The 13627-nt window shown below is 44.8% G+C and overlaps 1 protein-coding gene across 1 annotated transcript in view; it reads left to right on the top strand.

The window, feature by feature from the left end:
- The window catches only part of HAUS8 (HAUS augmin like complex subunit 8), a 35793-nt gene that overhangs the window by 9156 nt on the left and 13010 nt on the right, over nucleotides 1–13627 (top strand). The window contains exons 3-8 of the mRNA XM_053464292.1: nucleotides 733–788; nucleotides 4929–5040; nucleotides 5389–5502; nucleotides 8100–8176; nucleotides 8758–8832; nucleotides 13242–13400. Coding sequence (XP_053320267.1) covers nucleotides 733–788; nucleotides 4929–5040; nucleotides 5389–5502; nucleotides 8100–8176; nucleotides 8758–8832; nucleotides 13242–13400 — 593 coding nt within the window. The remainder of the gene's footprint in view (nucleotides 1–732; nucleotides 789–4928; nucleotides 5041–5388; nucleotides 5503–8099; nucleotides 8177–8757; nucleotides 8833–13241; nucleotides 13401–13627) is intronic.

Raw genomic sequence — 13627 nt, 5'->3', positions numbered from 1 at the left:
AGAGATGTTCTAAATAGGACATAGGCACAGACTGACCAAAATGGGGCACTTCCCCCATTGGGTATTTCTAAACAGATAGTAGAATCTATTTAGCAGGTTTTTTCATTTGTGGATGAGTAAAAGATTTCACAATTAAAAGTGAGCAAAAGTTCTTCTTTTTTAAAAAATTTTCTATTTGATTTTTTTTTTATAGGACCTTAGCTAATATGCGTAAAATAAATGGTATCTGAAAAAACTATAATTTGTGTGGGTACACTAAATGCTAGAAGAGCAAATTACAGCCAAACACGAGCACCGCTTAAGTTAAAACAGTCTGCCTCGTATCATACAATCGCTGTTTTTTATTCATACCTCTCCGCTCCGCGATTGTTGCTGTGTGAGCTATGTATATTTTTAATAATTGTCATGCGTTTGTTTACTTTTCCTGTCTTTTACATTAGAAATCTTGTTTTGTCTTAATAAAATAAAATAAAAATACTTCTTAAAAAAAAAAAAAAAAATTATAAAAAAACAGGCTTGTAACAAAGGGTACAAAAAATAAACGGCCTGGTCTTTAAGGGTTTAAGTACAAATGTAATCTGGTATTGCATTCTGTTTACATGATCTAATTTAGCCTTTTTTTGCGGCCTGTTCTGGCTTTTCAGCATCGCCCTTTTGACTATTTTAGACTGGCAAAGGCCTATCACATTGTAGTAATTATCCATTTTTTGTGTTTGAACTCTAATTGCACAGGTCCTCATGTTGTGAAATCCCGTTATATGCAGTATGACAAGGGCAAGATTGCAAAGGTAAATGATTGTCTCTCTGTTTACTTTCTATTTACTGCATTTGCTCGAATATAAGACAAGGTTTTTTCAGAGCAAATGCTCGAGGTCATCTTATAATCGTCCATCTTCTCCTTTGTACTAACATGTTTAATGTCTGCTAATATTCATATTTACTTTTACCCTTTTGTAACAGCGTTACGGAATCGGCTGGTGCTATATAAATGTAATCTAACGTGCCCATTTGCAGGTTCCAAATTTGACATTTTCTCATTGCATTTGGAAAGGTTTCACAGCCCACCGATTCAAATTAACCCCACAAAAGTATATATTTATTGAAAGCAGACAACCCTGGGTATTTCCCTTGGAACATTTGGACACTTCGATGTAGAGCCCTGCACGGGACTGTTTTCTTAATCCCGCCGAATTTCTGACCATTACTGCCCGCAACGTGTGTGTTCCAATCCCGCCCACTCCCGCAAACAATTGTGAATGTTGAACAAGGTGTAGTTGATGAAAATATATTGCACTAGAATTTCCAATGAGGTAGATTCCAAATACGTGTGTACTTCCGTTTGCAGGTGTAATATGAAGTGCAGTTTATAGTAGGGCTGCAACTAACGATTATTTTTTCGATTAATCGGATAAAAAAAATGAATGTAAATTTTTCGTTTATTTAAAATACTTTAATAAACAAATGATGATAAATACAAACAACAGAATAAAAAAGACTTTGATAAAATGCATTTCTTGGCTTTATTTCCCAACCAGCCCCCCCAAGTTATGCACATTTGAGTCCAGGCTTGCCACGCTGCCTCCCATACATGCCACGCTGCCTCCCACATATGCCACGCCATGCTGCCTCCCACATATGCCACTCCACGCTGCCTCCCACATATGCCACTGTGCCTGATACGCCTTATACCCCCTGATACACCACTCCATCCTCCCCAGACATGCCACGCTGCCCTCCCCAGATATGCCACTCCACTCTACCCCCAGATATGCCACTGTGGCCCCAGATATGCCTTATACACCCGGATACACCCTGATACACCACTCCGTCCTCCCCACATATGCCTTTATATATACTGTATATGCCTTATACCCCCAGATATGTCACTCCGTCCTCCCCAGATATGCCTTATACCCCCCAGATATCTCATAGTCCCCTCATAGTCACAGACCCGTTCGCATCACACTGACACCATACTTTTATAAATAAGTACTGGGTTAATCTTCACTGTCCCCAGGATTTAGATTCCCCTTAGTTTGCCCCCCCTTTATCTCTAACTGCACCTTAAGTTAACTTTATTAAATGAATTAAATTTACCCTCAGTCTTCATCATTAAATAAACCCTAAACACCCCATTAACCATAACTGCCCCTAAATTACCCTAAACACCCCATCAACCACAGCATCCCCTAAATTAACCCTAAAGACCCCATGAACCACAACAGCCCCTAAATTAACCCTAAACACACCATTAACCACAACTGCCTCAAATTAACCCCAAACACCCCATGAACCACAGCTGCTCCTAAATTAACCCTAAACTCACCATTAACCATAGCTGCCCCTAAATTAACCCTAAACACCCCATTAACAATAACTGCTCCTAAATTAACCCTAAACACCCCATTAACCATAACTGACCCTACATTAACCCCCACCTCCCCTAACTTTCAGTAGCCCAAATATTAATTTTATACTTAGATGAGTGTCACAGCCATGTGGTTCTGGAGAAGGAAGGGGCGGGGCCAGTTGTCACAGTGATTACAGGGAGGGACTGGTAAGTAGGGAGCTGCTGCTGTGAGTCACTGAAACGGTTTATATAATGAGGGGTATTTTTCAGAGCAAACCCTCATTTTATAATCGCTAAAAATCGATTCAACTAATCGATAATTAAATTTGTTGGCAACGATTTTCATTATCGATTTTATCGATTAGTTGTTGCAGCCCTAGTTTATAGAATATATATTGCATTGAAATATACTCTGCGTTCAACCAAAATACCGTGCACCATCTTTCGATTAGTTGCTTAAGCCATATGTTGCGCCAGAAATTGCTGATGAGGTAGAGTCCCAGTAAGTGTAAAGTTCTTCTGTTTGCAGATGTAATATAAGTTGCAATATAAAGTGTATATATAGCACTATAACATACTCTGTAGTTCCACCAAAATAAAGTGCACTATGCAATGTTTAATTCATATATTGCATTAACATTAATATATATATATTTATTTTGCACCATTCCACAAAAATAAAGTGCACTATGTGCTAATTAAAGTGCTTGATCCATATGGGACTCCCAATAAGGTGCTGCAAGCTCCTATGTTAAAGTGCTACCAGATGTAAACCAATATGGAATACTGCACTTTAGGGCTGCAACTAACGATTATTTTAATAATCGATTAATCGGCCGATTATTTTTTCGATTAATCGATTAATCGGATAAAAAAAACAATATGCAAATTTTTCGTTTATTTAAAAGAATTTAATGAACTGGATGTTAAAAAACAACTTAAAATTTACATTAACATTCTTATTTTGTTATGATGTAATAAAAAACAATATTTTCAAAGTACAAGAACCCAAACACAATATTTATGAAACAAAATAACCCCAAACATTCTGAAAAGAGGTGGACTATTACTGTTCAAGAAACTTTGCCCCAGCACTTTGCACTTTGCACCCAGCACTTTGCACCCAGCACTTTGCACCCAGCCCTGGCACTTTGCACCCAGCACTTTGCACCCAGCACTTTGCCCCAGCCCTGGCACTTTGCATCCAGCACTTTGCACCCAGCATTCAGCACTTTGCACCAGCACTTTGCACTTTGCACCCAGCACTGGCACTTTGCACCCAGCACTTTGCACTGTGCCCCTGCACCCAGTCTCTAACTCTGCCCTGCACCCAGCCCTGCCCCCACATTCTGCCCTGCCCCCACACTCACACTCTGCCCTGCACCCACTCTGCCCTGCACCCACACTCACACCCTGCCCTGCATCCCCACCCCCACTCTGCCCTGCACCCAGTCTCCCACTCTGCTCTGCACCCACACTCACACCCTGCATCCCCACCCCCACTCTGCCCTGCACCCAGTCTCCTGCCCTGCACCCCCCACCCCCACTCTGCCCTGCACCCCCACCCCCACTCTGCCCTGCACCCCCACCCCCACTCTGCCCTGCACCCACACTCACGAACCGCTCTGTGCGAATGGAGCCACTCGCACAGAGCGAACCGCTCTGTGCGAATGGAGCCACTCGCACAGAGCGAACCGCTCTGTGCGAATGGAGCCACTCGCACAGAGCGAACCGCTCTGTGCGAATGGAGCCACTCGCACAGAGCGAACCGCTCTGTGCGAATGGAGCCACTCGCACAGAGCGAACCGCTCTGTGCGAATGGAGCCACTCGCACAGAGCGAACCGCTCTGTGCGAATGGAGCCACTCGCACAGAGCGAACCGCTCTGTGCGAATGGAGCCACTCGCACAGAGCGAACCGCTCTGTGCGAATGGAGCCACTCGCACAGAGCGAATCGCTCTGTGCGAATGGAGCCACTCGCCCAGAGCGAACCGCTCTGTGCGAATCGCTCTGTGCGAGTGGCTCCATTCGCACAGAGCGATTCGCTCTGTGCGATCTGTGCAGAATACTTACCTCCGGAACGCGTCACATCCGTCACGTAGCTAGAAGGCGGAGACGGCAGAGCATGTAGCAGAAGCGGGGAACGCTCGCGGAGGTAAGTAAAAGGAGCCGAGTGCTCCAACAACGAATTGATCACTCGATTAATCGATAACGGAAATCGTTATCGATGATTTCCGTTATCGATTATTATCGATTTTATCGATTCGTTGTTTCAGCTCTACTGCACTTACACAAGTGCAAAAATGTTCAATTATTTATTTACAGTGGACAGCATCATTGTGTAAGTGCAGTATTGAATAATCCAGAATAAATTACTGCATAAACAATCGTGTAAATTTAAAATCAACAGAGCTGAGACAGCAGTGCAACCTCTAGCAGAAATGGGTAAATTCTTCCTTTTTATCACTTTCTGGTATGCATGATACATGTTATTGTTAGTACATATGAGCTACGTACATGATGTAAAAAAATTTTGATTTTTTAAATGTTTTTCAAAGTTTACACTATCCTTCTCTTAGAAAAATTTGTCTAATACAACAGTGTGTTCTGGTGGGAAGGCCTCAGATAAGAGTGGCAGCGGGACCCCTACTCGGAGATCCATAGCTCCTCAGCGAATGAAAGGTCTGCCAGGTAAATTGCTAAAGATGCTGTCACACCAGACAAAGCATTCACTTTGCGCACATTAAGCAAATAAACATAGCAGATATTTTATCCATTCACCCAGTGCAATGTTATACCACATTAGCCAAGATGACACAGAGGAGACCAGGATGTAATTGAACAGCACTATGTGTTCATCGTTGTATGGCTGAAATGTGAGGGCATATCTTAAGTCAGGCTTCAAATCTCATAAATACAAGGTTAGAACAGATCCTGCAGAGATATGTTGATGGTTTGACTGGCTTCCAAATGATATTCTATCTTTGAATTGGTAACCATCAGTGTGACAATTGAGATTAAACAATGTGTTTTACCTAGGTGTGCCTTCCAGTGCCATGGATGGAAACCTTTTCTGGAAAGAAGACCTGCAGTCGACTTTATTAGATGGACACAGAGCTGGCCGTCCAGAACTGGACCTTTCTGTAATTAATGGTATGTTTCAGGATTGTACCAATTCAATTCCAGCAGTGATATTTCCCTTTATCCATACTGCAAAATGAGACAAGACGATAAACACTTTGCTAAGAGACCGTATTTCTTACTTTTAGTGCTTGAGCATAGCTGCCCCCACCAGTGTTGTACCCACTTTGACCACCCTGCTTACTTTGGTCCGTTATGCCTATAGCCATGCCCATTAGATTTTAAACTTTGGAAAACCAGCACCCCCTATAAGTTCCAGCAATGTAAATTTGATTTCCTAAACTTCGCCTGTGGTGTTAGGATAATCAGAAAATGGTCCAACCAGTGTGACCTGAAACCATTAGTTATCTTATGGTATGGGTTTTGTCATATGCCTTGTTACAATGCTACCTCGGAATGTCATAAAAAAAGAGAAAACTCTGAGGCTTAAGTGTTTGTAAAATGCATACCCGAGTCAAGTTTCCTTCAACTCCAATGTTTTTTGGAGTGTTTTGCAGGCAAATTGTTCTTTTACTATTGGTGTCAGAAAACTAGATCTCTTACTGTCCCCCTCCCAGCTTTTGCTACTGAAAGTGAGATGGTTTTTACCAAAAGAGTATTGGTGGCAAAACATTAATATTAATAGCTTTGGGGGACTAGACTATGCATTTGATAATGTACTTGGTTATGTCAGGGCTCGACAAATCCCAGGTCGCCATGGCGACAGAGAATTTTGTCCTGGCGCCTAGGTTTTGTCAGCCTCTTACATCCAGAAAAAATTGTGGATGTAAGAGGCTGAGTCACCACACGGGGGCGCTGCTGCTGCTGTCTACCCAGGAGTCTGGGCAGACAGCACAGCCACTCCGAGCCCGCCCCCGAGCCTGAGATCACTCCCACGGAGTGAGCCTGTAGGCTGAAAACGCGGTTGCTGCAAAACCAGCAATCGCGTTTTCAGCTGCCACAGGCAACTTCAGGGAAGGGGGTTGTGTGTTGATGGGGCCCCCACACAAGTATGGGGACCTGACCCAACACCCCCCTGCTGCCTGATCGCTCCATGAGAGCGACAGTGCAGCGTTAACCCTTTCAATGCCGCGATCGCGGCATTTAGGTGTTAATTCCCGTTTTGTATTGTACGGGGCTCTGCTGCTGGTGGTCTGCCTGGTTCCAGGCAGACCAGCAACAGCAAAAACGAGCCCCCACAAGCCCTGTGATGACTCCTGTAGGCATGGAAGCCTACAGCAGTCACCAGAGACTCCCCCTGCAATGGCTGGTCTATAGACCAGCAATTTGAGTGCCAGCTGCCAGAGGCAGCTTCAGGGACAGGGGAGAGGGTTCTTAGGTCTCCCCGTGAGTCACCCCCTTGCTGCCTGATCGCTCCCTGAGAGCGACAGTGCAGCGTTAACCCCTTCAATGCCACAATTGTGTATGGCACATTCGTGGCATTGCAGGGGTTAGCATTTGTCCCCACAAGCTTTTGGGGACTAAATATCAGTCAATGTTGTGCTCCAATGGAACATCAGCATTGAAAGGGTTAAAAAAAAAACCAGCACTGACCTGAAAGTCCAGGGTGCTTCCAGGTCAAATGCTGTGAGTTTAGTAAGTGGGGTGATGATGATCAGATCACTCCTGACCAACTGTTAGTTTAAAAAAATCCTGGCTCCTAACTTTTTTACCTGGCGCCTAGATTCACAACAAATTTGTCAAGCCCTGGGTTATGTTGTGGATCAGTTTGTTTTTACTTTGTTTCTATAAAACAGGATTTGCAGATCCTGACCAAACCTTAGGGGTAAGCACCCCACCTACCACACAAGTGTCTCATTAATGGTGTCTATAGATGGATTTAAATTGAATAAGAGTCTCAGTGGGTTAAAATGCAGTGCAGTCCCAATAATTGAAGTCCTTGGTAAGCAATATAGCCAATAGCTCAAAATTGTGGTTTGTTGACGCAGCGACGGTCTAAGCAATATATGGCCTTATAGTGTGACGGATTCCCAAATATTTATGTCTCAGGTGCTTTTAACCCCCTTCAGTCCCCTAAAGACTACTGGCACGTCCATAAAACGCATCTAAAGAAACCCTGGACCCCCCTGTCAGCAGAATCCAGCATCGCTGGCTTTTTCGCTGCCCGATCTCCTGTAACAGCTTCCAGCGCAAGCGCCGGAAAACTGTTACACTTTTAAACTGCTGACGTCACCCGGTAGGCCATCGGAGGACAGGATATCCCCTGCAGGGTCTGTCCAGACCCTGCTGAGTTATCTGATCACTCCGATGAGGCACTGATCAGACACTGATCTCTATGCAAGTCTGTGGGGAATTGCATAGAGATCACAGTGTGATCGGTGCAGGGAGGAGAGTGAGAAACCTTCTCCCATGCTGGCAAAAATTGTTAGTGATAAAAAAAATAAAAAATCAGTGTCTGCTGATCTCTTGCTTTGTCGCGTATTCATTACTAGGAGGCCGACAATTCTATGTACGGCTGCCATGGACTTGTTCATGGGATATCTAAGCATATAATACTTTGCCAAGTGTAGAGATTTATATTACAACTTAACGGATATGAAATGTTTTAAATATAGTGAATAGTATGTTTTTGCCCCATTGCCTCAACAGTTTTACATATTTTCTGTTAGATAAAACCATGCAGAGATCAACTCCTAAGTCAGTGTCTGCTTCGGAACAGAAAAAAGCGAAAAAAGACACCTCTTCTGTAAGTTGATTTGCTCTAACCACACAGGGAGTTCAATCATCACTGTGTCTATTTTTTACGCACACACACTGTATATACACCCATACATACACACTAAAATTATTTTTTTAGGTTAAATTTAATGTTTTGTAACAAAAAACCTATCCAAAAAATAAACGCTCATAGGCTTTTTTTTTTCTTTTCTGCATGATGCTATTGCTTTATAGAAATTAGTAATACTATTCTCCACTGACAACAGCTATGTTATTTTTTTGTGGAATCTGATCTCCTTAGGACAGCCTATAGGACAGCTCAGAACAGGGAAGTAATATAAGGGCTTTAACACACATGCTACAAAACTCTATTTACTTTAGGGTAACCTGGTTCTTTTAACTGATTCATATTGACTAAAAACCACAAGTTATAGGCAACTTACAATTTTTAAATGGAAATATGGTAAGGGATCAGTAAAAAGTTATGTTTTCCTTACAACCAACAGAGTAGTACCTGACTGCCCTATAAGTAGCATAAACAGTGGTGGAAAAGGTCTATACAGCGTTCATATAAACATAGATTCAGTCTTCATTATTTTTTGTTCACAGGTAAACGCTTTTCCTGACGACATGGTAGAGATGTTGGAATCCCAAACCTTATTGTTAACATATCTTGCGATGAAGGTAAGTGTATTTTCCAGTAAACATTTGTTTGTTTATACCTACTGTCCTGGACCTTTTTACATTTTGTGGACCCGGTTTGCAAGACATTTTGAACATCTTGTTATATTTAATGCAAATATATCAACTGTTCTTCACATTATTAACACCTTAACAGCGTCAGAATAAAACCGCTTAGGAATCGCTTCCTAAGCATAACGGTGTTGGTGACGTGCCTTGATATTGAGGCATGTAGCAACACAACCCTCCTACCCCAATAGTCTTGTGATTGCTCTGAAGAGCAACCACAAGTGCCATCATGTAAATGATGTTGCCGCCATTCACAAGATGGCTTCGTGACAGAATGACCTGTCATACAGGGCCCCAAGGTACTCAGAGATGGCTCCAGCCTGGCTGTCCAACAAAGATAGCACAGACAGGAACTCCATTGTTTAATTAATCCCATCAATAGGATTGCTGCCTGGATTAAAGGTTGGGTTGTCTACATGCACCTATTTATCAATGTTAATTTATGTTAATGCAGTTCACTGGATATATGAGTCTATGTTTTACCTCAATAAACTGTTCATTCCTGCTGTACTCAGTTCATGGTAGTTGTCTACTTATTGGGTACACATAGCAGGGTGCGCGTGCTGGCTGGTGCTGGAAGTGATTCCGGGGACAACAGGAGGATACGTCTGGGTGATCTCTGGGAGTTACTACAGCTCTCTTGGTGAACCCGTTACATTGGTGGCAAGCGGTGGGATTGCTTCCTAGTCTGAGGGACACTTCCTTTGCACCGGGATCTGAATGGAAGTCACCTACGCAGAGCTGATCCAGAGGAATTGTACCTGCCTGAAGCTCTGGAGGGAGGTTCTCCACTTGTAAATTAAGTACAAGGGGAAAAGCCTCCCAACCTTTGAGGAAAGGTTTTGGCTCCAGCGGAAGTTGCGGATGCCGTTCTTGGGGAAGCAGCCCAAAGAGGAATGGGTGGCTGAGCTGGAGGTGCTGGTCCAGACAGAGCTGAGGTTGGACGATGGATATCGGGCTCTGTGGTTTTACGCAGCACAGCTGTGCCTGGGGCTGGAGGATAAAGGTCCCACAGAGGGCTATGGCTTCGGAGGCCCGGGATTATTATTGGCAATTATAGAAAAGGATCCCGACTTCGGTAGTGCATCGGAGTGTCGGGAGGAAGACGTCCAGGAGCGAAGGGCAGAGGATATTCCATACGTGCCTGAGCTGTGGGCTGACCTGGATTGTTTGGTCACACAAGAATGGGAACTGGAACAGGCATATCAAGAGTTGTTTGACCATGTGCGACAGTATGCCCCAGTGACCATGGATTTTACTGAGTGGTCACCTGAGGATGTTGACCCAGGAGGGGTGGATGGGACTGCGGTCTCTGCCCCTGAGTCACAGGGATACTGGACAGCTAACCCAGATCCGATAGCGGAACTATGTGACTGTACACCACAACCGGATCCAGAGATTGTGGATTTAATTGATTTTACATCTGAGGATGTTGGTCCAGGAGGGATTGCAATTGATTTCCCTTCCCAGAGAAGGGAAGAAAGTTTTCTGGGTGTAGTAGATGGCACTGCGGTCTCCACAAGCACCCACCAAACAGAAGAGCTGCCATCGGGGCAGAGTACCGCTGGCATCTGCCTGCTCCTTTCCCTGTTTCCCGAGCCTGACCACAGCAACCTTGTAGGGTCCAGTCAGGCAGCCCCAGAGACTATTATAGTTGATTGGACTGCGGTCTCCACACCTGGGTCCCCAGAATGTTGGGCAGTTGGCCCAGATCCACACTCCCCAGCAGAAGCACTGACAACAGGGCAGAGTGATGCGGGTCTCTGCCCACCCCTCCCCCTTGTTCCTGAGTCTAACCGTGACGCTCCCGCAGAGCTCGCTCAGACCACCCCAGCCGAAATACTGGCAACAGGAGAGAGGCAGGACGGCCCCTCTCTACCAGCACTGGAGGTGCCCGCAAACCCTATAGAAGAGCTTTCTCCAGGTCAGAGTGCAGCTGGCCTCTGCCCTCCCTCATCAGACGTTCCTCCACCAGAGGATGGTACAAAACCAGCACTGGGGGACGTGTATCCCATACAGGTGGATGAGACAGTGGTTGCCACCTGTGGTCCCCAGAATTGCTGGACAGCTGGCTCAGATCCCCAACCCTGGATTGAAGGGGCCCCCGCCCCCCTGTCATCTCCCCAGCGGCTGAGAAGACTCCAGAGAGAAGGTGCAATTGTCAATTCTCTCCAGCAGCAGTTATATTTTTCGGGAGAGGCAGAGGGCAGGCGGGTGAGCACTGCCCTTTTGTTAAATTGTTTTGGGGAGTACCAATTTGTGGCTGGCAGTGGTGGTCCAGATATACAGACTGATTTCGGAGTCAAACCGTGTGTGGTCTTATCAGACGTCAGTCTCCCCCAGAAAAAGGAGATATGTGATGGAGTGTGTGGCGGAACTGTCCATCATTGGGGCCCCTGGAGAGGACTGAAAGCAAGCCTGCTACCCACAGATTATGGACCCTGTCTCCCTGCTCTGGCGAGTGGGACTGTTGTCCTCGTCTGGGACCCGAACTACCCAGTCTCTAATTGCACCCCAGTACTGGTTAGTGGGACAGCTGCCTCTTGCCAGCCCCCTGCATCCACAACTCTAGGAGCGACGGAGCTGTGCTCTCCGACTGAACTGGATGCAGACCTGGTTGGGGTCTGGCCCCAGTTCAGTCTTCTTTTTAAAAGGGGAGATATGTGACAGAATGACCTGTCATACAGGGCCCCAAGGTACTCAGAGATGGCTCCAGCCTGGCTGTCCAACAAAGATAGCACAGACAGGAACTCCATTATTTAATTAATCCCATCAATAGGATTGCTGCCTGGGGATTAAAGGTTGGGTTGTCTACATGCACCTATTTATCAAAGTTAATTTATGAGGCACTTTCACTGCAGCTTCATAGAAGCCTCAGCGAAAGTGAAGGGCAGTAACGGAGGCTGTCTGTGGGCATCGCGCAGACCCCCACCGGCTGACAGAGAATCATCCTCTCTGTCAGCCGGTGGGGGTCTGCATCGCACAGACAGCCTCCGTTACTGCCCTTCACTTACGCTGAGGCTTCTATGAAGCTACAGTGAAAGTGTCTGTCAGTAACGGAGCCGGGTAGAGAGGCAGAGTGGTGTATGGGAGGGGGGAGGAGTCAGAGGGGTGTATGGGAGCCACCCTCCCATACACCACTCTGGCTCCTCCCCCTCCCATTCGCCACTCTGCCTCTCTACCCGGCTCCCTGGTGTCTTGTGAACCTCCGTTGCTGACAGGAGGCAGAGTGGAGTATGGGAGGGGGGAGGAGGCAGAGTGGAGTATGGGAGGGGGGAGGAGGCAGAGTGGAGTATGGGAGGGGGGAGGAGGCAGAGTGATGTATGGGAGGGGGGAGGAGGCAAAGTGATGTATGGGAGGGAGGGAGTCAGAGTGGAGTATGGGAGGGGCCAGAGTGAAGTATGGGAGGGGGAGGAGCCAGAGTGGTGTATGGGAGGGAGGAGGAGCCAGGGTGGTGTATGGGTGAGTTATAGTGGTGTATGGGGGGTATTATGAATTTCAGGGCATATAGGGGGTATAAGGCATATCGATATTAGGCATATCAGGAGGGCATGAAACATATCTGGGGGTAAAAGGTATATCAGGGTGCTCAGTTGCATATCACTGGCATATAAGGAGTATAAGGCATATCAGGGGGCACAGTGGAATCTGGCATATATGGGGGCAGAGTGGCAAGCTGGGGGTCAGATGTGCATAACTGGGGGGCAGTTTGGTAAATAAGAAAATATAAACAAGGCTTTTTTTCTCAGTTTTTATTAAATATGAAAAATAGTTAACATATGAATTAATATTTACTAATAACTTTGTATTAAAACCTAGTTTGAGAAACACCATGTGTGGGTTCTTGTAGCTTTTATTATTATGTCAGTAAAATAAGAAGGTGAATAGAGAGAGGCCATTGCAATAAAGAGATGAAAGTGTAAATTGTACGTTTTTTTATTACATTATTTTAAATTTTAAAAAATTGCATTTTTTTTATCCGATTAATCGAAAAAATAATCGGCCAACTAATCGATTATTAAAATAATCGTTAGTTGCAGCCCTAAATGCATATAATTTTGAATTTCTTAATGTATAATGATTATTGTTGGCAATATTTGCATGTGCCTACCCAAAAGAAAACAGAAGAGCAGGAAGTTAAACAAAGTCCCAATTTATTACATAAAAAACATCCATTGCTTCCGCGTAGTAAAAAAAAAAAAAAAAAAAAAAAACTTGCTCCATAAGGTGGGACCAGTACAGACCATTTTTTTGTGACGTAATGATACATGTGCGTTGAGCCTATTTATGAAACCAAGGTTGCTGCGGTTGCCATTGTTTTATTAGTAGTTTTGTAATTTTAGATGCAGAAGAATCTTGGTCGTCTCGAAGAGAAGGCTGAAAGGAGTCTGTTAATAGTTAGTGACGAGAAGGATCACTTGCAGGAAATGGTGCACAAACTCAGACGGGAGAAAATGCTTTTTCAGAGAGAAGAGGAACTCAAAGATTTGTTAGAGAAGCAGGTAAGCACCACAACCATGAACACACTACACTGTGCCATGGAGCTTGCTTTGTTTTTACTAGTTATAAAATCATTTATAGGGAGGGGGGTTTAAACATGCAAACAAATGTATTAATTGGATGCATGGTATTTAACAGTCCTAAAATACACAAATAATGCTAGACGGTTAGAAGCTGGGGAAGACTGTGGGCACCAAGACAATCTGTGATACCCTCACCTTGTCGGAAG

The sequence above is a fragment of the Spea bombifrons genome, chromosome 1 (assembly GCF_027358695.1).
Source record: "Spea bombifrons isolate aSpeBom1 chromosome 1, aSpeBom1.2.pri, whole genome shotgun sequence".
Lineage (NCBI taxonomy): Eukaryota > Metazoa > Chordata > Amphibia > Anura > Pelobatidae > Spea > Spea bombifrons.
Note: the sequence above shows the minus strand (reverse complement) of the source record. Positions and strands in the feature narration are given on the sequence as shown.